At 39.4% G+C, this 23,082-nt stretch overlaps 3 protein-coding genes and 1 long non-coding RNA gene across 9 annotated transcripts in view; 2 read left to right on the forward strand and 2 right to left on the reverse strand.

Moving 5' to 3' along the window:
- Positions 1 to 7,870, reverse strand: part of LOC129775259 (MPN domain-containing protein CG4751) — a 71,603-nt gene extending 63,733 nt beyond the window's left edge. For 3 of the 4 annotated variants that reach the window (XR_008742902.1, XM_055779771.1, XM_055779770.1), the window contains exons 1-7: positions 7,558 to 7,870; positions 7,382 to 7,489; positions 6,891 to 7,140; positions 6,735 to 6,828; positions 6,255 to 6,673; positions 4,732 to 6,201; positions 2,926 to 4,668 (exon numbers count right to left, since the gene is read on the reverse strand). Coding sequence is in view for 3 of the 4 variants with exons in the window: in XM_055779771.1 (XP_055635746.1) it covers positions 2,945 to 4,668; positions 4,732 to 6,201; positions 6,255 to 6,673; positions 6,735 to 6,828; positions 6,891 to 7,140; positions 7,382 to 7,489; positions 7,558 to 7,629 (4,137 nt within the window). In the remaining variant the exon portion in view is untranslated. Of the gene's footprint in view, positions 1 to 2,610; positions 4,669 to 4,731; positions 6,202 to 6,254; positions 6,674 to 6,734; positions 6,829 to 6,890; positions 7,141 to 7,381; positions 7,490 to 7,557 lie in introns of those variants that run through there. The other variant, XM_055779769.1, reaches the window with a different exon arrangement.
- An 815-nt stretch (positions 7,871 to 8,685) lies between these two features.
- LOC129775265 (nuclear pore complex protein Nup98-Nup96-like) lies at positions 8,686 to 9,690 on the forward strand. 2 transcript variants are annotated; one of them, XM_055779776.1, is made up of 3 exons: positions 8,686 to 8,815; positions 8,883 to 8,995; positions 9,067 to 9,690. In XM_055779776.1, exons 2-3 carry the CDS (start codon positions 8,990 to 8,992, stop codon positions 9,343 to 9,345), a joined length of 285 nt encoding a protein of 94 aa, XP_055635751.1. In that variant the 5' UTR covers positions 8,686 to 8,815; positions 8,883 to 8,989; the 3' UTR covers positions 9,346 to 9,690. The 2 variants fall into 2 exon arrangements, with proteins under 2 accessions (XP_055635751.1, XP_055635752.1); XM_055779777.1 differs by having other exon boundaries at positions 8,693 to 8,819.
- Positions 9,691 to 11,700: 2,010 nt separating this feature from the next.
- Positions 11,701 to 16,954, reverse strand: LOC129775266 (uncharacterized). 2 transcript variants are annotated; one of them, XR_008742904.1, is made up of 8 exons: positions 16,392 to 16,954; positions 16,034 to 16,331; positions 15,373 to 15,972; positions 15,098 to 15,301; positions 14,781 to 15,043; positions 14,615 to 14,718; positions 12,798 to 13,381; positions 11,701 to 12,732 (listed from the first exon to the last, which is right to left on the reverse strand). It is a non-coding gene; the product is annotated as an uncharacterized LOC129775266 (long non-coding RNA). The 2 variants fall into 2 exon arrangements; XR_008742903.1 differs by having other exon boundaries at positions 12,798 to 14,718.
- Positions 16,955 to 19,056: 2,102 nt separating this feature from the next.
- LOC129775263 (COP9 signalosome complex subunit 8) lies at positions 19,057 to 20,142 on the forward strand. Its single transcript, XM_055779775.1, has 3 exons — positions 19,057 to 19,321; positions 19,390 to 19,460; positions 19,631 to 20,142. Exons 1-3 carry the CDS (start codon positions 19,265 to 19,267, stop codon positions 20,064 to 20,066), a joined length of 564 nt encoding a protein of 187 aa, XP_055635750.1. The 5' UTR covers positions 19,057 to 19,264; the 3' UTR covers positions 20,067 to 20,142.
- The last annotated feature ends 2,940 nt before the right edge of the window (positions 20,143 to 23,082 follow it).

Here is a 23,082-nt window from a genome sequence, read left to right on the forward strand (position 1 = left end):
TTACAGGCTGGACGACTCTTCCACCAGACCCAAGCACAGGCCTGGGACGACTGTTGAACGCAGGCAGGAAATGCACGACTGTGATGGGGGGCTCAGAGTCTCCCATAATACTAAACGGTTTGCGTCCCAGGTGATGAAGACTCTGCACACCAGAGAGTACAGAGTGATAACAACGGTCGGGTAGCCTTGCATTGTGGTATTGCATTACATCAGAGTTGAAGAAGCTGCGATGTGATGGATTTTCAACGTATGAAATGTTCGTATTTAGAGTGTACTTGCCAGAGGGGCGGCACGGAAGACCCCGTTTCCAGAACGGAACACAGAGCCAGGACGACTTGGACACTGCTGGTTAGACTCAGGATGCAGCACGACTGGTCAGACGGAGAGGAGTCTTCCATAGTGCTTAATTCGGTGCGTCCTGTCATGCGATGATCTAAGTTGCAGTTAGGTGACGGATGGATGACCCGTTTTTTTTGGTTACCACATCAGGCCAGTACCATGAGTCACCGACAATTTCAGATACGGCTTTTGATACGACAACTTTGAAAGATACGAAAGAGAGATCTTCTAGACTCTTCCCTCGCGGGGATTTTGGTGATTTTTAATAGAGATGAGTCAATGTTAGCAATATCATGCTTCTATGCTTCTTCAAGTCGTTCTCGTTCTGTTCCGGTGCGAAGGGGTAACATAGAAAGACACCATGTCGTTGTCAGCATGATCCTTTTTTGCCACTTTCAGGAATGCGGTATTGGGCCTTGTAGTGCATCCAGTCTTAACACGCGATGCAGCATCAGAGTCGATGCGAGACCGATTGCCTTCATCTTATCGACAATAGTCGAGCGATTCAGAATTTGGGTTGGAGTGGATTGACACTAAAGGTTATTACGTGATGGAATGCTGCACGTGGGGCGGGATATATTGGTGGAGGAGAGTAAGGCGATTCAGGTCATGCAAAAAAGTTGATTGATGTGTTGGTTTATTTTGTTGATTTTGTTGCTGTTTGTCATAAATTGTTTAGTTAATTTTGCGAAGATTTTCTCCATAGACTTCTAGACGAGTATCCATTGAATCAATTCGAATCATTAGCTCACGTAGAGCTTTCATGATGGTTTTTTTCTCGGTCGTAGACGGCTGGCTCAAAATTCAAGCGACAAGCATTGCAGAACCAGAACTGCCCAGCACTGGCAGTCCAAAATGAATATTGGACCTTAGTAAGTCCTACGCAAGTATGATGAAATGCCGTACCGCATGTTCCACTGCAGATTATTACCTTACCTGAGTTCGGGGGTCTCGTGCAAACATTGCAGGTATCGATTCTGTTGTGGTAATGAAAACAGTTTGTAGCGATTCGGTTCAATTCACCACTATATGACGGTAGTTGATAGCGCCCAGATGTAGGCAGTATGTTCAGCGAGTTTGCGACTGATTCTGTTGAGTGATGCTGATGTGCATAAACAATGCGAACGTAAATGAATAGCGCAGACAGAAACAATTACAGAGCACTTTTAAAATCCACAAAATGTTCCATACAAGACACTCTAATGTCCACTAACACTGGTAATGGGAACATCAACCACAGGATACACGGCAAAAAATATATGAACAATTTACAGTGCGGAAAACACACAGTAGACGGGTATAAATAAAAACGTAAACAAACAAAACACATCAGTTCGACTTATTCATCATTCAGAACAATTCACATCCGTTAGTCCTGCTGGATGCAAGATTTTCCAAATCTGAAAAATGTGGCATGTAACTTACGAAATGCTCAATCTAATAGAATCAATAACTGTTTTTTTTAATTTTTGGACTTGGTCCCCTCTGACTTAACACCGACCATTCGGTCACTGAACTATGCACAGCCTGCCGGCATTGGAGTGAACGCTCTTAAAGTTGCAACCACCGACTCCGAATTTCGGTAGTATTATAATTGTTCGGCGTTGCTCGTTCATGTACTTTACCATGATAAAGATGTTGATTTTGACTAACGTTTTGACATTGATAGACCACTAAAATGTTTGAAGGGTTCACTCACACGAAGACACAAATAAGTCGCTAATGGATGACTCCAGCATGAATGGAGGAGTAAGAAAAGGTTAATCGGTTCAAAAGTTAAGAATATTTTAAAAAAATCATTTTTGTAAAAAAGGGGGGAAAATTGATTTTTTCGGACCAAAACGGATTAAAACAGAAATGGAAAACTCTAATAAAAAAATTTAAAAGTAGTCTAAATACGGATTTGCATGATGGTCTACGGAGATACAACTGTAACTAGCAAAATGCGAAATATTTTTCCAAAAGCATTGTTGAGAAAAATGATCCCATTGGATACTTTGTTCTTGGCTTGTGGTGGAACTTTTATAGCATCCAACCATTGTTTGACCCCTTGAATAGCGGGAAAGTTTGACGTGCGAAACAATAGAAATATTAAAAGGGATTCAGTAGTTTTTAACCTGTACCACAGATCGATCGCAATTATTATCGTCTAGATTGTCTTTACGACTTATCCGAATATAAAACCTCTGAAAGCTCACTACACCGTAAAGGTTTTCACGGATATCTCAATATTTTCTAGCAAAGTTTGGCAAACCATGTTATCACACATTATATACTACAGTATCTGTGTATTTCTAATACTTTCGTTCCATCGCAATAACTCGACAATAGTGTGGGAAATGTCACTGATAAGTATATGCTATTTTATCATATTGTTTGTCGTCAACTCAGAAGTCCTTGTAGAAAAGAATGCAAATTGAAATAATAGTTGGCTGCTGATCTGCATTCAGTGGAATATGAAGTAAATGGCAATACTTCTATCGATAATTAAATAGATCTTCGACTTTCGTTATTGAAATAATGTCAGATTCGCTAAGCGCAGTCGGCAACGGAAATGAAAAATTCTCAATTGAACAAGATGCTTACCATCGATCAAGCGTTCCTCTTAAGGGTCCAAGTTTTCCGAGGACAGCTTAGGTAATTTACTGGGTGGTGCCGCAACGAGATCGGCAATCGACGAGAACTCCATTCGTTTTTTGTACGGTGGGAGGATTTGTGACGACGCAGACGGAGCAGTTTGCATGGATGGAGTCGCCGTCATATCCACAGGTGGTGTCTGAGGAGTTTTCCTAGACAAATCGGCAACGCCCAGGGGTGACGAAGCGGCTAATGGAACGCTCGACACGGCAAGATCGACCGCACTGAAGTTATACTTTGGCCCGAGAGAAGGACTGTCTCGGCTCGCAGATTTGGTGGGAGTCGATCGAGCGCCGGGAGACGCAATAATCGGAGGTGGCGTTTCGATCTTACTGGAGGATGACGTTGAAGAGGATGACGATTTTGGCGGTTTCATCATCATCGAATTGAAGGCTTCTTGCTGCAGTTTTAGTAACGAAGCCGAGGGAGCGAGATACATATTGTTGGCTTCGAGAGTGGCCTTAGCCAACGGATCTGGAATTTCAAACTTGTCCGACTGGAACAGTGCCGACATTTCCGGTAATTTAGCCGCAGAGAAATTCGGGAACATCGAGAGATAATCTAAGCTTTGCTTAGCGGCAGCAGCGGCGGCAGCTGCTGCCGAGGTTGACGTGGTATTAGAACTTGAAGAAGATGTTGGTGCGCAACTAACACCTGCGCCACCAAACAGCATACTCAAATCGGAAGCACCTTTGCCTTGTCCATAAAGAAGCGCGTTCATTTCAGCTGCACTTGCGCCTCCAACGGCTGACGTGAACAGGCTGTTCAACATATCGGCAGGGTTGGACGCAACGTTAGTGGTGGCGCGATCGAGGGATCCCTTATTTTTATCTGCTTTGTTTGACTTGCCAGATGATGGTCTTTGAACCGGTTCAAATAAGGCTGATAAGTTACTAGCTGAGAGATAGGGGTTCATTGCTGCCGCGGCTGCTGCAGCTGCAGCAGCATTGGCGTTGTCCCTATCCCGTTCCCTTTCTCGTTCACGCTCACGCTCTCGTTCTCTCTCCCTCTCTCTTTCCTCCTTAGCAGCGGCACTCTTGCTCGATTTGCTCGTTCCTTCGCCTGTTCCGTAGTTTGAGCCAACGCCGGAAGTTCCTTGTAGGAATGCGGCGAAATCCAACGTATTATTAGACAACGACTGAGCCTTGAGAAGAACTTGAATGTCATCCAAGTTACCGGAGTTCAAAATTTGCTGTATCTCCGGTACTTTCTGGGATTGCTCTGCAAGTAGGTTAATATCTGCTGCCGTTGGCATTGGTGGCAGATACGAGTCGGTGGAGAAAATTGTCCGAAGTTTCATAATCAAATCGCTTGCCGAGTCCTTTTTATTGCTATGGTTGTTGCTGTTGTTATTTGGGTTATTATTGCTATTGTTGTGATTATTCGAAGCTCCGCCACTGCCTTTAGACGAAGGTTTCTTTATGATAGATATCTCGCTTCCAAGACTGCCCAAGGCTTGTGCCTGTTGGAGCAACATTTGCGAATATTCAGGGGATTTCATCAGATCGGCAAGTTTGCCCTGATCGAACTTGTTTGTGAAATCGGCGTAATCCATGAGAGACTGATGTTGCTGCTGTTGCTGGAGTAGATGTTGTTGTGCTTGCTGCAGTTGTTGCTGAACAGACTGTTGTTGAGATTTCGATCGGGAAGATTTGCTGGATGAGCGACCGGAGCCCGATTTACCACTTGTGTCTGGAAAAAAATCAAGAGTTGTAACGAGGATATAATTTTATGTAGCGAAAAGTGATGACTTACTGTTCGTTCCACTGTTTCCTACAGTATGTTGACCGGCACCTGAAGTTTGACCTGTCAGTCCAGTCATGCCAGCTAATGGATTAGCGTATTGTGATTGCATCAGCAAACTCAAATTACCTTTCTCAAGTTGCTGCATAAATTCTTTCATATTGGGAATTGGAGGCAGAGCTGAATTGTTAGCGGCAGTCACTGGAGGTGCCGCTGTTGATGGTGCCGTACTGGAAGTCATAGTTGATGCACCTGTAGTTACAGTCGATGTTTGACCAGACTTTGTCGAAATACTCCGATTGAGACTATGAAGAAGCGTTTCGTTTATTTGTGAGTTTGAGATACCCGAGGCTGCAGCCACTTGGGCTAAGGCATTCAAAGCTGAAAGCCCATACTCATCTCGTTTTGTGTTTTGAAACAGCGAGGCATAGTCTTGAGAGAGTAAATTCGATGGAATAGAGTTCCCGAGGGAAGCAAAGGTTGCCGCATAGAGATCGTGAATGTTATTAACATTACCGCCCATATTTCCAATCAAGGAACTTAATGTTGGACTATTCCGATTACCTCCGCCAAGAATGTCGCCGATGGATAATTTTCCCGGACTTGGGGCGGGCGAGTTGCGGGTACGACTTCGACATGATGATGTGTCCGACTTTGCAGGCGATGGACTAGCCCTGACAGGTATTTCAAACTTGGCGGGACTTGCTGAATTCGATGGGATTGTTATGGGACTATCTCTGGGAGACGTATTATTCGTTATTGATCCACCGTGATTATTTGTGTGGTTGTTGCCACCTGTGGTATTATTCTGACTGAGATTCGTGGGCAGTACAACTAATGCACTAGACAGCGGTGAAGGCGTCATATTTAGCCCAGAAGGTCGTTTAAGTTGTGCCTGTAGGCTTGGAACCGCTAGCGAAGGTGTCTTGGAATCGTCATCTTTTAACGAAATGACGTCAGAGTCTTCCATCTCCGATACACCATCAAAATCCTCCTCATTTTTCGCTTCAGTTGTAATGCTGCATTCCTCTACATTTGTCAAATTAACGACAGCTGATGTTGAAATCGTTTCCGGAACTTTGGGTATGTTGATGGGTGCAGTAGGCATTGGCGGGGGCTCTGGAACAATCACAATCTCCTCTGGATCCAGCCCCAGTAGCTCACGAATCCAATTCCAAAAATGTCCAGATGTTGAATCCAGTGGAAACTTTGACTGCAATGTCCTTTTCAATTTCTCGATGAAAGTAATCTCATTTTTGTACACCAGCTGGAAATTAATCAGTTCTCGTTTAAATTGCTTGTAATAATCCACAGTGAGCATCATCTCCTCTTTAATTTCTTCCGACAGAGTTTCGTCCTGAACCAATGAATATGACATCAACATCGGACGCCCATATTCGGCCGGCCGATTCTCTGGCGGAGGCAGAACCCAGAATGTCATAATACTAGATTCCAATGAAGTACTATCATCATTATATGGCGCTAAAATTGTGATTAGTAAATAATATGTTATATTGTCCACGGATTCAACTTACAACAAATGAATCCTACACATGGCGTATAGGAAGCTTCAGTAGGACCCCTCATCTTGATCTGATATTCTAGCTGAGCATCACAGTCTCTCAATGTTGGCTGTACGGAAAATCTCGGATGAGAGTGGTACCAACCAACCAGGTTGAGATTCTTCTTAACCATCAGCTTTTGTATCTGCAATTCACACATCGCAGCTTTGTCTCGATCGAAGCGCGAATTGCGACAAGGAAATGCGTGCGTTATAGACAAATTGTGCGCGTTGATATCCCACGTACCACCGAGATATCCGCACACCTCGTTGCTCGTTAAATGACAGTGGAAGTCCATCAGCAGAATTGTGGATGAATTGACAGACACCAAGAATGGCTGGATCTTGCCTAACGACGTGAACGGAACCGATTCTATCAACGTGTTTGCGTCGCTGGAAAAGACAAAGATTCATTGCAACAAAATTGTAATCTCAGCCTAGGTGGCAGACATACTGCAAAATGTTCCGGTTACTGATTGTGTTATGTTGGACTACATTTCGTCTAATAGGTGGTGGTTCCATCGCTGTTTTATCTTCTTCTATGTCGTCTGGAATATTTTTAAGGTAATATTTATCGAAAATATGCATAATTTTACTCAGGCTACATTACCATCAGCTGGAATCGTATCATCTTTGTGATCTTTCTCCTTGAGAATCTGCTTACGATGATAGGCAGCCTTATAGGCATCCAACTTTCGGCCCTTATATTTTACCGAAGCCCAACCACAGCCTGATTTCTTATCCGGATTAATAATACGTTTGCAATATATTGCCCAGGCGCTGGGAGAACAGAAAATCGTTTCCGTTTCGTGTGATTTTATTTTTCCGTCCGGTAGCAAATCACCGATGAATTTTTGACCCTGTAATCAATAAATTGTTCAAATATCATTAACAGTTCACTACTTTTGAAAATAGCGCAGTTAGATTTTACATCAGTTCAATTTTGATGCAAACACTCCACAAACATTGAAACTCAGGATTAAAATCTACTTGAAAATACTGCAAATGAAACATTAGAACCAGTGCTCAATGTATGCACCCACAACGTAGGAGGCAACCGTGCGCAATGGAAGGGGTGATTTGTAGGTGGGGCAGACTTACCAAATATTCGATGCTCATTGCAGCTTTCCCAGGTTGAAGAACATTTGCCCCTAGCAGCATTTGCAAAGTGACCGTTTTGCCCGGAAAATAGCCAGCTTTATCGCCGTCCTAGAACATATATTTCAACACATAAAATCTTATTCTGGAATATACACACAAGTAGTCACAACACAAACATCATCGATAAACTCATCCGTAATATCGCTCTCATCATGGTGTGACTCCTCTTCGCTTGCTTTTGTTGACATTTTAGAACGCGATTTTCTTTGCCGAAGCTATCGCAAAATCGATGAATTATATGGTAGTTCACTTCTTCGATGATTTCTGCAACTCCGTGTAATTACTTCATTCACTTTAGTGTACTTTTTCACGTATAAATATCGCAATGGAAATTACAATCCACGGGGACAATCCGAAGCGGACACGAGAAAAAAATTCACAGTACATCGCCGAATGATGCATACAAAGCGCACCGTGACATTTCGTGGTGTCCTTTTGTGTTCATCATTCTGGTTCATCGTACATATCCAATTACTCTGGTATGCTGTCGAGCTACTTGCATTAGTATTTGTAGATAGGTAAACGAATTAGGCCGATTACACATTATCCGGTTTCTGCCGGACCGGTCTGAAACCCAAATGGCAAATTTCAACCGTACCAACCTGTTTACGGCGCCGTGATGCAGCGGTCTACTGCGACTGCAATGTCCGGTGACCGGACAAGCATTATACGCGATGACAGTAGTATTGTATCGACATCTGGTGGAGACATCAGTTTGGGAAAGCAAATCATTCTCTATAACATTCTCAGACCATAAGACAATTTTAAGTTGTTCAAGCTTTGAATGAAAATTTTCACTTCAAATTATTTGATTACTCAAAACACGTGGAACTGATTCTTACTTAATTATGTTTGTATAACGTTCTTGATGTTTTCACCAAAACTTATAATTATAATATGAAATCACTATCAAACACAATTCTTGTTCATGGTTTTTTCACTACTTGCGAAAGAACGTATTGCTATATTACATAAAATATATTTATTACAAAAAATGTTTATTTTCATTCATAATTTTTATTTTGTATATGTGTTAATTGCACCTAAAAATTTATTTTTACTGCCACTTCCCAAAAGCAAAACACGAAACTAAATACCATCAACGCGAATTGACAGTTGTTTGTCATGTCTGTTAGTATTAGTACGATTCAGGCAATTTTTCGTCCCATGTATTAGTATGTGTGTGCTATTGACGTTTGTTTATTTTGAAATCATTTCAAAAGTTGCAAGTGATATGGATGCCGAAAATTATATTTCGCTTTATTTCTCTGCTGTAGAACAAGTGAAGTGATGAAAATTTCTGCTCAAAGTGAAGCAATGGTCTCAGGCGCACGAGGTCATCATGGAGTGTTTTGCCATGGATTGTGTTCAACGGTGGGTAATGTCAGCGACAAATTATTCATAATTCATTGATTAACTTCTGTTTTTGTTTTGCTCACAGAAAACTTCCATCATTTAAATTCGATACTGAACGAGTTCTAGAATGTCAAACAAATTTTCAACTGTTCCATCAAGGGGCAGATTTCGAGCGACTTCATCCAGCTGAATATGAAGGTGAGTGTTTGTTAACTTGAACACACCAAAATAGTTTCTCTTCTAATATTCTTATTCGGTATTTCATACAGTTCAACCTGACCCGGAACGCGATCGACGAAGAGGTGGTCAAAGCTTGGCTCGAGGAATTCAAGACCAAACTGTCCGATCTGTGCTCGGTGATCAAGATGTTTCCCTGCCCGACGCTGAAGCATCGACTCTGTCAGAACGCAATCACCCAGCTATTGGTCATCCGCTATGCGTTGATGCAAAATGCGCTCGAGGAATACGTCCTTCTGCCCCAGGAATACGTCCTCGAGAAATTGCGGCTGAGCGCGTTTCTGGACGAGGATCCGCGGAAGCAGCGATGAATAGCGTTTGAAAGAAATGTATGATGTAATTTTAATCGCAAAGCAATATTACTACAATGCTGAAACAAAAAAAAACACTCTAGAATAAATGGATGGGTACACATCCTTTCGTACGCAAATTTCAAGATGATCACAGGAAGTGAACAGATAATACATATAAATAAGTAGTGCCCCTGGCTTGTTAGGCGATGTTATTATAATTGGCTCATAAAAAATTGTTCATTTTTATCTAACTATCTGAGACTGTTAAAAAAGTATGTGGCAACAGAGCGTGTGAAATAAATCATGCTGTTTGTGTATGATTAGAAATAAAATAAATTAGTGAGTGAATGAGTACACAGCAACTGGACAAAAGTTAGTTTTTATAATACTGTTGATGACAGCCAAGTCTTTTGTCCTGTAAGTTTTTCATGTTCATTTATCATTGCAAATTTACGTTGCCGTCGTTGTGAGAATCATTGTAAAACGAGATGCGCCTAAGATGAACGTGTGCGCTCTGCAAATTACGGAAAAGGTTTGCGAACGTATTTTGAAATGGGGCGGAAAGGTTTATTACACCTTTGACCGCTCTGACGGCACTTATCGGTAAAAACACCGTCCTGATGTGCGCCTGCGAGGCCTGCACTCACTTTGGCCGTGCCAAACTTCGACATTCATATGTACTTTCCAAGAAACGCAAATTTGAGCAGGCTCGTGGTTGCAGCAGCAGCTGTGGTTTCAAGATTTTTCATATGCAATCTGTTCATGACCCATCCCCAAAAGGCACATCATGAGAGGGTGCTCACAAACAATGGTGGGAATTCAGAAAACACGGGTTCGATCAGCTCGGTGCAGCTGTACCACAGGTAATAAGAACAAGGTACAGATGCTTGATCTTCGCTCACTCATATGCGATCGGGAAGCGAAAGATGCGCAAGGGAATTGGGGAGTTCACCGCTGCCGATAGCGATCGAGAACATCGCACAGATATGCGATCAGCAAAGCGTAAGCGGAAATGATTTTATTATTCTGCCGAGCAGATACGTCCGAATCGTTCACTATGGAATCAACAATAAATTAAATATTTTATCGGATGTTTTGTTAAATGAATACAAGTTGTAATGTTGTGAAACTGTACATTATGAATATAAGTTTTATATACCTAGTGTTTTCATGTGAATATATGTAGTTCTACCAGAACTGTATTTTGAATGAAGAGAAGGATTCTTCGATGTTTGTGCCGGTTGTTCCGCCGTTTTGTATTTACTGTCGACATTGCGTGGAGTGCAGTTCAATTTTTTGTTCGCCGATAGCAACTTGTGGTGGGGAAAATAATTTCCCCATACAATGTTGGCAGCTGGAAATTGTGGCCTGTCGAATTGAGCCAGCCACCTAACAGCAATCAGTTGTATGTAGCAGAAATATTTGCAGCAATGTTCACCTGTCAAACCACTGTATAAACAAATGCATGTATGTGTATGTGAAAGATGTACGGTTTTGTATAGCGCGAGGTCTCTTTCACATTGTTATCCGGTTATCCGTCCAAACCCAGCGGCGCTTTTTGAAACCGGTCCGGCAGAAACCGGATAATGTGTAATCGCCCTTACTGTGCCAAACTTGGTGGTTTTGCACAAAGTAAATAAAATAACTCATTTATGTTATAAAATAACCTAAATTAGTAACTTATTTTATTTACAACTGAACCGGCGAACTTCGTCCTTAATAATTTGATTTAAGTAATTTCGAACACTCAAATTCCCACAGAGATTATTTTTAAGTACGTGAACTATACTCGCGGTATATAATTTCTTTTTTGACATATAAACCTGACGCAGACTAAGACGCATTAATTTTTATACTGACTGTTTGAATCCGTTGCTCCGTTCTTGAGTTAAATCGTGAGGAACGGACACCAAATTTTTTTTATAAATACAGATGGGTTCTGCAAAGTATTTCATTTGTGTTTGATATGAAACAAAAATACACAACGTAAAATGCATCGAAAACAGCATACCTGTATCGGATATCAAATTACATTGATTCTGGTGAACAAAATCAAGGCGCCTAGAAGCATAACCCAAGACGGGTCTATGGTACTAGGTGAGGCCGTTTCGTCACTAAGTTGGGTAGGGGAGCGGTATATGAAAACAGTACGGAAGGAAGCAGAAGGGGAATTATTTCCTTGAAGCGTGAAAGAGACAGACTGATCACGAGCGAGCTTGGGCACAAGCGTATTGTGTTTTGTTTACAAACAAAACACAGTAGACTTCCAAGATGGCTGAAGAGTGGTTTTAGCAAGTTGGCCCACCTTAGGATATACTTTTACGCGCCTTGGTATAACCCAAGATGTATAGAAGTATTACTAAGGTGAGTCCGTATCTTCAGTAAGTTAGCGAGGGGAGTGGTGAGTAGCGAGGAGTGTGAGAGGGGATTGTTTACAAAAAATGCGGAAGGGGGTCACTAATACATATGAGCATACGAACATATGTGCGAAACTTTTTCAACTATTTCGTTTTGTTCTATTCAGAAAACAAAATAAAGCGTGAGGAACTATCAACAAAAAATATTTCTTCAATTCTCGATTAACGATGATCTATTTACAGCGTGAAACGACGGCCATGTAATGGAATTTGGTACAGGTGACAACCAACGCGAGCAGTAATTGGAGTCGTAATTGGAGCTAGTGATCCCCGATTTTTGAAATTAATCGTTCATCAGCTAATCGAATAGTTTTCAGCAGTTTGTTATTCGATACGATTAATCGGCCCAAATAATCGATTAATCGATTAATCGCCACAATGAGAGAAATAATTAGTTAGATTAATATTTCTCATTTGCTAGAAAGCCATATGGAATCAAAAAAGTGTTCATTCCGCCTGAAAATCAATTATTATCTTTTACTCACCCCTAAAGGCGTAAACGAAGCTCAATTCACGTTGACGGCATTGAGCTTTGTTTACGAACTTAGGGGAGCGTCAAAGATAATGATTTGTTTTCAGGATAAAACTGCAGCGGCCGTACGTTTTTTCTCTCTGAGTTTGGATCGATTAATCGACGTAAATTATTCGTTCGCTTCGATTATTGGTTGTGCAGTATTCGTTCGATTAATAATCGATTTCTGTAGGAAGTATTCGATTAATCGATTAATCGAACGATTATCGGGGATCACTAATTGGAGCTGGCATCTGGGAGATGGTTGAAAATGTCGTGGATTTAATTTGCATTAATTAAGTAATCGAAGTATTTGACCTCCTTCCAGTTGGATCGGCTCTTCTTCAGTCGTGAATGGTAACAGTAGTCGCGAAGCAGCGTGAACCGATTTTTTAACTCATCATCCTCTTCTACTCACAGATACGGAATGGTTTATTATACTGGAGACACGTTCGTCAACAAGTTTGGTAAAAATACCTTCGAACTTTAGGAGGGATTAGTTTGCTTCTAGCGCCGATTGAGTAATCGGCACAGATATATACCTTCTCGTCAGGTTTCCTAGCGCTGCGCATCTCGTTTCAGGTTCAGTGCAGTGACCCAATCGGTCTTAAAAATCGTCGGGAAAACCGAGTAGTGTGCAGTAAACATTCAGTTCAGAAAATAAAACAAGCTTGAAGAATGAATAATAATATGCGTCTGTTTTCTCAAATGTTATTTGTCTATTCACCATGCGACTCTATCCCTTCAAGGCTATTTGGTTATCGATATACTCTAAATAACATATTCACAAATGAAACCATAGAATGTTTGCTACCCTTTTTCGGTTTTTGTGTGAGCATGCAGAAGGCTTTTTTCTATGTTTCTCCTTTTTTTCTAATTGTTCTGCTGAACAATTGGCATCTGAATCTGGTTCCCACGAAGTCAGTCGCGTCGGTAACTCCGAACACGGGCGGGTGTCGGTGGGATCATCCTACCATATTGTTGAGTTTATCATAGCCTCCGCCAATGACCAATCAGTTGATTTTTTCCGCCGTCGGGGAAACAGTCACTGGGTGGTTTGTAGCCGTCTGAACTCCATCCATTCTCTTCTCGTTCGGCCACTGAGAGCGCAAGTATACCAGCAGCTCTTTAATGAAGTATAAAAAAAAGCAATGAAATCGTTTAAGCTATTTTAAAGAACTATAGACGCGATAAGCACGATTTTTTCTAACTGATTAATTATAAATAGCAACGTACGTCTTAATTAATATAGTCATAAAACTATGATCGTTTATATAAAACTATGATGATGAATTTTAATACAATACTTTTAGACATTGTAACGTAGAAAAATGTCGAACAACTAAATATAGATTTTTCAATCATTAAACTAGAATCATCTCTCGGAATAAATAAAATCTTGAATGTCGAAAATGAATATTCAGATCAGCACGATCAATATTTATTCAGATAATTGTTCCGATTTTCCGCAAAATACTGAAATACATAAATGTTTATATAAAAAAAGTTTAAAGTTTTCTTTTTAAATACATAATTCTATTAAATATGTACATATAAATTTACGAAATAGTATGTTCACACTTATTCATCCAAATAGCAGGTCAATTATTTATCAATGAGCAAAGCAGTGTCGTTACTGCTCGAATTAAAAACGTTTAACGTACTTAAATGAACATTTTTTTTCACTAACTCTTTTTTCTGGTCTATAGATTTTTCTCTTCACTATCATCCCCGCTGAACTTTACATCGATCACCTTATTCCGACCCATCGGTTTTGCGAAATAGCAAATTAATTTTCTAATAAATTCTGCAATAATTCTTCCCGCTCGCATCTCAACCGTATCGGAAAACATTTGCCGGTCCTCAACGTCCTCATCCGGATGTTCATACACATCAGCATATTCAATGTTACTCAAGAGCATAGCTTATCCTTCTTGGTATCCTTTCTAAACCATCAACATTTGTTCATTGTTATATACGATGTTGTGAATCAGTGCAATGAACCTTTTACTCCGGAAGGTTTTACTGTAACCTTGGTCGCTTCTGCACGAGCGGTGGTAAATCGACACCAAACTCGAAGTACACAATGCCCAAACACGATACTTTCCATACCTCAAGTTTACTAATAGGTCTGTTGGTCGGCAAACCTTTCCAGTAATTACACATGCAGTTGCTATCAGTATCACTTCTAGTAAGTGAAGGATGATAATAATAAGTAAACTGAATTATTTTTCACGCAACTGATGTGCTCACAAAAAATGCGTGAAAATATTGCGTAATTTCAAGAGAATCGCGTAATAAAAAGATTGCCCCTTCATCGGTGCGCGCTCGTTACAACCACACTCGCACGCGCACTCACAGAATTTCTCTTCCCAATGAGAAAGTGTATCACTATAACAATCCCTGCTTTGCATGTTCTTGCACGGATGTCCTTTAGAACCATGTGTTGTTGAACCAAAATATCTGTTGGACAGAGAATCATTATTAGAAATACTGTTCAAGAAATGGTCCCGTTGTTTCGTTACATATGTGTTCGTGCCGCAAGGAGAAACAGAATCCGAACGACAAATTGTAATTGATGTGCAAAAGACGACATCCACCTTCTGTCCCCACAGCTGGAAGGAACTCCGGGGAAAGCATATTATAGTAATCTTCTATAAGCACGTCGTATTGTTCCCTTCTAAAATAGCTCATTGCCTGATCCACGGAATCATTGTATATCATCCAACAGCCACCTCCGGTGGCATCCATTCGGAATGAAGTGCATTTTGGGTTTGAGCGGTGGGATCTGTGGACGATTTTTTAATTAACTTTGTGGCATCAGATACAATCAATACTATACCTATAGCAAGGTTTTCTCCAGCTTTGAGTTTTACACTATTCGAAGGTGCGCTCGTAGGAGTTATCGTCACTGACGGTGTGATGATTAGATTGGACCCTGTTCGGATTGCTCCAATAGGTAACATATGTCGCAGTATAATAAGTACCTCCCGGGAGTAAAAGTAAACGTTGAAGCGGTTTCGCGATATTGATAGGTGACCCATGACTGAAATGGAAGGATGAATATAAAAACGAAAAGTAAAAAAGTCTTACCTGACTGGATTTGTATTAACTGACATTATGTTTTTCGAATGAGCTGGAAATGCGACCGCACTGAGTAACCCTTTCGTTAGGGGACTGGTATCGAAGCTCGAGGGTTGTTCATGTTTGTATTACTTGAAGTCACGATGCAATTTTCCATAATCATTACGTGTTGAGACTGTTTCAACTTCTTCAATAACATCAACATAGTTTCTTCGTTGCGAAGTTCTCCCTGAAGATTCTTCAAACCTTGTTCCCGTTTCAAAATTTTCTGCGACTGTCAATTTTTGGTACGATACACTGGTCATCCTCATATTTGGACAGTACTGTGGCTGGAGTGGCAGTAGCAGCTGCAGCAGCAGCACCATTGAACGAACGATCATTAGCTTTAGCTGGTAGCAACACTATCTGGCGTTTCAGCGTATGATTTGGGCTCAGTACAGGGACGCGACACCGGTCTTTCTGGGATGCCACTGGCCACTGAGGGTGGAAGTGCCGGAGTAATAGTCCATCTAAAACATTCCGTTAAAAAACGCAGATCACGAGCCGTTACGGGAGATATTGTAGATATGTAGAAGCTCCAAAAGAATGCACCACTCGTTGTGGGACCGGGTCTAAAAACGAATGTGAAGATGCCTGCAGAGCAAACAAATGTAAACATTACAAACATTAACGAAGATGGTCAATAACTACTTACTTCAACCGGGATTATATCTCCAATTTCCAACGAATCTGCTTTTTTATCCGTGCTTGTGTCTTCATGCGTTGAAAAAGTCCGATTAAACAAAAAAAAAAGATCAACAAGATCTATTGAAATCATTCGTTTCAATGAAGAGACGTCTGTAATGTAAATGGCCGTATCGCATGGCAATTTGGTTATAAAAAACGTATTGTGTTTTGTTTGTAAACAAGAGTGTGAAAAACTGTTTCATTATTCCGCGGACGCACTTGAACATCCTTTAATCCATATCGTAAATAAGATTTGTGTTTTGATGCTGCAATTAATTAATATAGATAAGAACATGCGGAAATAACATTAAAATATCCATCTAAACCTTTTTTGATAAGTTTATGAATGTTCTTGGTTAATTTCTTCGGCGCCATGGGCTGAGTGATTGCATTCGTATTTTTAAGTTTCACATCATATTCTTCCTTAACGATAGTTGTGTCGTTTTCGGCATCTGGTTTCTCTACCTTTATATTTCCTATTATTATCTCGAAATCAGGGGATAGTTTAGTTGACCAACGCCTTGCAATACCGCAATGCTATTTCTTGCTATTTCTTGATTCCGTAAACTGTCGACCGTGGAAGGCCCGTTTCGTCAGCCACTTGTAGAACACTCTCACCACGATTTATCAAAATGTTATTCTGAGTCCATTTTGATGTTTTTCTTGATTTGATTGATTGGTTCTAACTTGTTTTTCACATTCTGTTTTTCGTTTGTGCTGTGTTTGTTGATATTCGCGTTGACGGCACTGAGCTTCGTTTCATGATTTTGGGAGCGTCCAAGATAGTAATTAATTTTCAGGCGGAATGAACACGTTTTCAAAATTAAAATTATGAATAAAAATTAACTTATTCGTATCAAATTAGTATTCTATTTAAATGAAATACACTTTTTTTACATGGGGTAAAAAAACCTTATACGAAAATCGTGTTTGAGAACAATTTTATATTATATATAATGAAAGGCTTCAGTCAAAATATCAGAAGTGTATAGACAATCGATTAAATAAGAATCAAAAATACGTGTTTCAAGTAATTAATTAACATGGTGTACAAATTTTCATTCAAATTTTATTATTTCAAAACTGGCTTCGTGCCTTCTAATCTGATATAGATTACACTATCGAGTTTTGTCCCTAATTGAAAGTCGCCACCAGACGTCGACACTAACCACTGTCAGTGCGGATTCACCTCTGGTTCGAACAGGTTCTGAATCAGTAAAGATGCTGCTGTCAAAGAAACCTCGGACAAATCGAAAATATTTTTATTGACAAAATGGCAGCCGTTTGAAGAAAAAAGTGCTCTTTAAAACGTTTCCCAATTTTGAAAAAAAGTGAAATTAAAAATAATACTTTTTATTATTTCATGCGATAGAGAGATGCATACAGAATGTATTCATAAAAATTCAACATAAATCGGTTCATCAGATCTAGATATCGAGATATCGTGTACGCCAGTTTGAAAAAACGCGTTTCAAGTTAATTGTTACGTCCGTACTAGATTAGATACCGCATCACTGAAAAGGCTATTACCCGGTAAATAATGGCATTTTCGAATGCTTGAATGCCTAAACTACAGAAATATTAAGATTTTTAGGTCAAGGTAATGAGGACGAAGTTCACAGGACGAGTTCATCTCGTTAAGAGATAGCTCCCAGAATCAGAAGCAAGTGTTGTTATCTTTTAGTTTTCGTTTGAAATGCATGCTTCATCATTATCGGTAATTCATCAAATTTTAATGAAAGTTATTGCTTGCTGTTACTTGAATACATAAAACCCGTAGCACTGAACCTTACTTAATCAATTTTCTATATTTTATTCCGAAATGCGTACTAAAATTCATCATCATAAAATAAAAATATACCTAGATTTTATTTTAGTTCAAGATTTTTTCACCATTTGCGGAAAAACCTGTTACTCTATTACGTAGAGCAACATATTTGATGCGAAGAAAATGATTTTCATTTTTATTTTCTTATTTTCAAGTTTATTCATTCCACCTAGAAATCCGTTATCATTTTCGTTCAGTCATACCATTTATTTATTTATTCATTGTCAGTCATTACCATTGAACCAAAGTAGACAGATTGGTCCACTACCTCGAACTCATCGCGTCGATCATTACACTACTACCTAATCAGGCCCTGTCGTGCTCGGATCTGGAAGCCGACATGTATTTGGTTTTGGACGCATTGATTTTCAGTCCAATTATCTCTACTTCGTGCTTAAGTCTGGTGTTATGGTCAGCTACCGTCTTAAATGTTCTGCCGACAATGTCTAAGTCATCAACGAAGCAGATGAATTGACTGAATCTATTATAAATCGTACCATACAAGTTAAACACCGTCTCTACTGTCATGATTGCCGCTGTGTTAGACGTTCGGTATTTTTTGTCCCAGTTGATAATCGAAGAGTAACAAAAAAAGTAGTATTTTTTACCAAATTTCAATGAAATTTTATCTGTAATAAAGTGACAAATATTTTACCTCCGGTCAAATAAGGTGACCATACACTGTTTGTCCGGAGGTATTGGGCACTTTTTGTCAGGTAAAGTTTGGTTTAAAATTTGTACAAACACTATTTTGTTTGACACTCTTCAATTATGAACAGTGACAAACAATGTCAAACATCGAACATTGGAAAATTGACAGAAATATATACCATCTACCGATAGGCTTGAAAAATAGACTGACAAAAATATCTAGGGCATCCAATAATTGAATATTTGCTTGTCGTGTGTTGTGTCGAGTATATTTGATCGGTACACGTTGATCAAATTTTATTTGTCAAAAAGAGTCAAATATTTGGTTTCGGTCAAACAGTGTATGAGCACCCTAACGTATATGGAAGCACGGACAGCAATGCATGAGAAGATTTTTTATTATGCTTAATTTGGCATCCCAACGCAGAACATTCCAGTTTCCAGCGTTCCCATGAAACAAAAGTCATTTTGTGAGCGAACGTTTCTATCCTGTGTAGTCTGGCCGAAATTTATGCTCCTACCGACATACGATAAAAATCGGTTTGAGCAAGTCTTTTCGTTTGTCAGATGTGAACATGAACATTTATTTCTGTTAAAATACAAATATCTTTACATATCCTGTGTCAGCTACGAAAAACATAAACAAGCTGCAGTTGCTGCAGGCAAACATCGCGCTGATCGATTTAGGAAAATATATAATATTTTACTAATTCCACCGTCATGTTCTCAGAAAAAATAGGACAACTTACACAGTTGCTCGAGAAACAAGAAATAGAGGTAGGTTCAAACATATTGGTTTGATCAGTTTTGCTTCATTACATCATCTTTCTGTGTTATTGGTGTAGGCACCGAATGGGATAGTTTCAGTTCAACTATATTCAGAATTATTTGCAGCGTATTTGTACCGAGACGACCTGTGAGTATTGTTTAGAAATTAATTTCATAATGTGGTGGTCAACTATGTTTATTTTCAATACTGGTATCAAACTTATCGTGCTTTTTCCACCCAACCGGTATTTCGAATACACAACATTTCATACATATGTAGTTGCCACCCAATATCAATTGATTATGTTATTATTACAGGTGCAATGCCCGATTTCTGTGGAAACGTATTCCCCTTAGCGTCAAAACCGGCCATGCTGAACTGGAGCAAATGTACAAAGTATATCAGTGCCTGTGGAATAATGACATTGCCGGATTTTATAAAGTCATAAATCACGACTGGTCCAAGCATGTGTCAGAGCTTATGTTTGAATTGAAGGAAAAAATTCAACACGAAACTATCAATCTTATTGGGCGGGCGTACAGTTCGATCCTTGAGAATGTTTTCTCTGAAATGACCAACCAAACGCCGGATATGATCGATGAAATGTGTAAAAATCTCAAATGGGAAATCGTGGAAGGACCCCGCCCTAGGCTAATTCTGCCAAAGCATCCGGTAGCAGAGAAACCGTTAGTAGTAAGTGCCGAAGATCAGTTGCAGGAATTAACCAATTTCGTTTCATTTTTGGAAAACTAAGAATTTTGTGTGCAAGAAAAATGCTATCAGTTTTCGTTCGAATAAATTATCGCCTGAAATTCTGACAATTTTTCCTTTAATTATTTTATTGATGAACACGTTTAGCCCCGCGACTAACCCTAAGGATCGACACTGAGTTTTTTTTTGCTAGAAGAGCGTTGATCACTGGAACTGACAGCTACAAAGTAACAAAACAAAAAAATATATGGTTTTGACTTCGGATATGTTGCAAAATGTGATTTTTCTAATCGAATTTCTGACTATTTCATTTTTATACAATAAATATTTTTGGGAGCTGAGACCGTATTGCCGTTTTCATAATATCCGGCACGACTCGTTTCATACAAGATAAATAGTATTGCAAGTGTTTTAAAGGGCCTGGCCGGGTAAGGGAGTAAAAAGTGCCTCTAAACCAAATTACCAGCTGTATGGCAAATATTGTATAGGATATTAAGTAAGTAATTTTGACGGTTTATTTGAACCCCTATGTGGTTTAACATAGGATCTATAGTGAAAAACCTACTTTTTCGATTATTTCACGCCATAAAAATATTATTTCGTATATGTTTGAACAGAACGCAAGACAATTCCGAAGGAAAACAAAATATCCATTCATCCATTTATTGAGAATTGTTTTAGATGCAACTACAAATCTCGCGTAACTTTTGAAAAGGTCCAATGTAACATTTTCGTCAACTCGAGAAAAACGAAGTTGAAGACCCGAACATTATTCCGCGAATTGTCTTAAAAGTTATCGATCTTTATCGCTCCTCTCACCACTAGCGATCAAGAATAGCTCTCCAAAACCAATCGTAGCTGTTGTTCCGTGATTTGAGTTTAAAGTTGAAGCCAAGGAGCGAAAAATGTTACATTGGACGTTTTGACTGCCCGCGTTTGCACATTGGACATATTACGTTGCACGATAAGAATTTGAAACTAACTACTAAACAACAAAAAAAAATCAGCATTTCGTTCTAAAGGCAGATTATTATTGTTATCACCCGTTGAATTGAACTGAAATCGATAACAACTACTGTAAGAAACAAAAACTCAAAACGACCGAAGTACGACTTCGTGTTGTTTTGACTGCTTTGTTACTTCGGACGATTCGGGCATCGGAGGAAAGTGGCGTCCGAAGTAACAGCTGGGTGCTTAAAATCCGAATCTGTACATTGGATATTTTTTGTATCGGCGATAAAAAGATGAAGAAAATAGATACGTGAACGATTGTTTTTGTAATGCATTCAATGATTGAAGACTAATAGCGTGCATCCATTAACTCGATTTGTTTACATTTGTTACATAGGACCTTTTCAAAAGTTACGCGAGAAATGATTACTAAGCCAATGGTAGTCCTACGTTAACCTTGCGGTTATATCACAGATATAACTCACTCCTAGTTTTTTTTTCTTTCGAGTGGGAAAAGATGCAGTTTTGAATAACGACATCCTTCAACAACTGGAAGGTCAGAGTTTAATTTTCATGAAGTCCCCTTCGCAGGCTCCGGCCGCACTAACCATCTTCTTCTTCTTAATGGCACTAACGTTCCTAGAGGAACTTCACCGTCTCAATAAAGTATTACTTGCGTCATTTTTAGTTAGTACTTAGTTGAGATTTCTATGACAAATTACACGCCCTGAATGAATTCTGAGTGGCAAGCTCTAGATTAGTGGCTGTCCACATACCACGTGGACAGAAAAATCGTGTTTTTGAACCCCCCCTCCCCCTCCGTGGACAAACGTGGACATTCACTATACCCCTCCCCCTGTTGTCCACGTGGACATTACACCAATTATTTCTAAAAAAATCCAAATAAAATTGAACCTCTCTTAAATTTCATTTTGGGATTGATTCTATTTTGTGTTCTATAGTTTTATGGATAACAATGTTAGCTTAAATAATAATAGCGGTTTATTTTAAATTCGTTTATTCTCTATCCAGCTTTCTCCGGGAAGTTATTTGTATCGCTCTTTAGTTTCTTCTAAATTCCATTTATGCTGTCAGGTTGTTTTTACCGCTGAAATCCATATAAAAAAATCACTTGAGAATCTATTCTCGGGAATTCTTTTTTTCTTATTCTTATTATCATTCTTTATAATCATATACAATTATTTGCCAATTTTATTTATTTGGTTGAGCTGTAACAGTTCGGCTGAAAAATTCATAAGGTTGACGTCTAGATGGTACCTCTTGCAAAAATATACTTGACAATCACAAAGCACCATCATGGATACGTGTCAAAATTTGACAGCAATCGGTCGATTGGTTCGTGAGTTACAGCATTGAGAGTGAAGCAACTTTTATTATTGTGAAAAAATTGAAAAATCACAAACGAATGAAAACTATGGCAACATTGCATGAATTGGGCTTCGAATTGCTTCCGCATCCACCGTATTCTCCAGATCTGGCCCCCAGCGACTATTTTCTGTTCGCAGACCTGAAGAGAATGTACGCTGGCAAGAAATTTAAGACCGATGATGAAGTGATTACCGAAACCGAGGCCTATTTTGAGGAAAAACCGAAAGATTACTATAAAAATGGTATCGAAAAGTTGCAAATCGTTTTACTGTGTTACTTTTCAGCCGAACTGTTATATGTTTTCAAAAAAAAAATCAGACAATGAAATCTAGGGCTTCATTACGAAATCGTTATTGGAATCGCAAGACAAAGCAGCAGTGATAAAAAATCGATATCGGTATCATCATGATGTTCAAGTTATAAGAATGTCGTGTTAAATTATGTAGTGTTAGTTTGTTTAACACACAAATGGCGGCTCAAATGAACAATAAACCTGTATCGTGATCGCTGGCTTCATCTACCAATGATTTTTCTGTTCAACCTCGTAAGACTTGGAAAATATTAGGTTGTTCCCGAATTCGTGCCGACTTTAAGGGAAAAAAATCCAAAGTATCATTCTTACAAACACACAATTATTCGAATGTATTGGGTCATTTAAAAAGTATTCGCGTTTTTCTGTTTAATTTCTGAATGTTTTTTTTATGTAGGACTACGTCTA

This window comes from Toxorhynchites rutilus, chromosome 3, assembly GCF_029784135.1.
Source record: "Toxorhynchites rutilus septentrionalis strain SRP chromosome 3, ASM2978413v1, whole genome shotgun sequence".
NCBI lineage: Eukaryota > Metazoa > Arthropoda > Insecta > Diptera > Culicidae > Toxorhynchites > Toxorhynchites rutilus.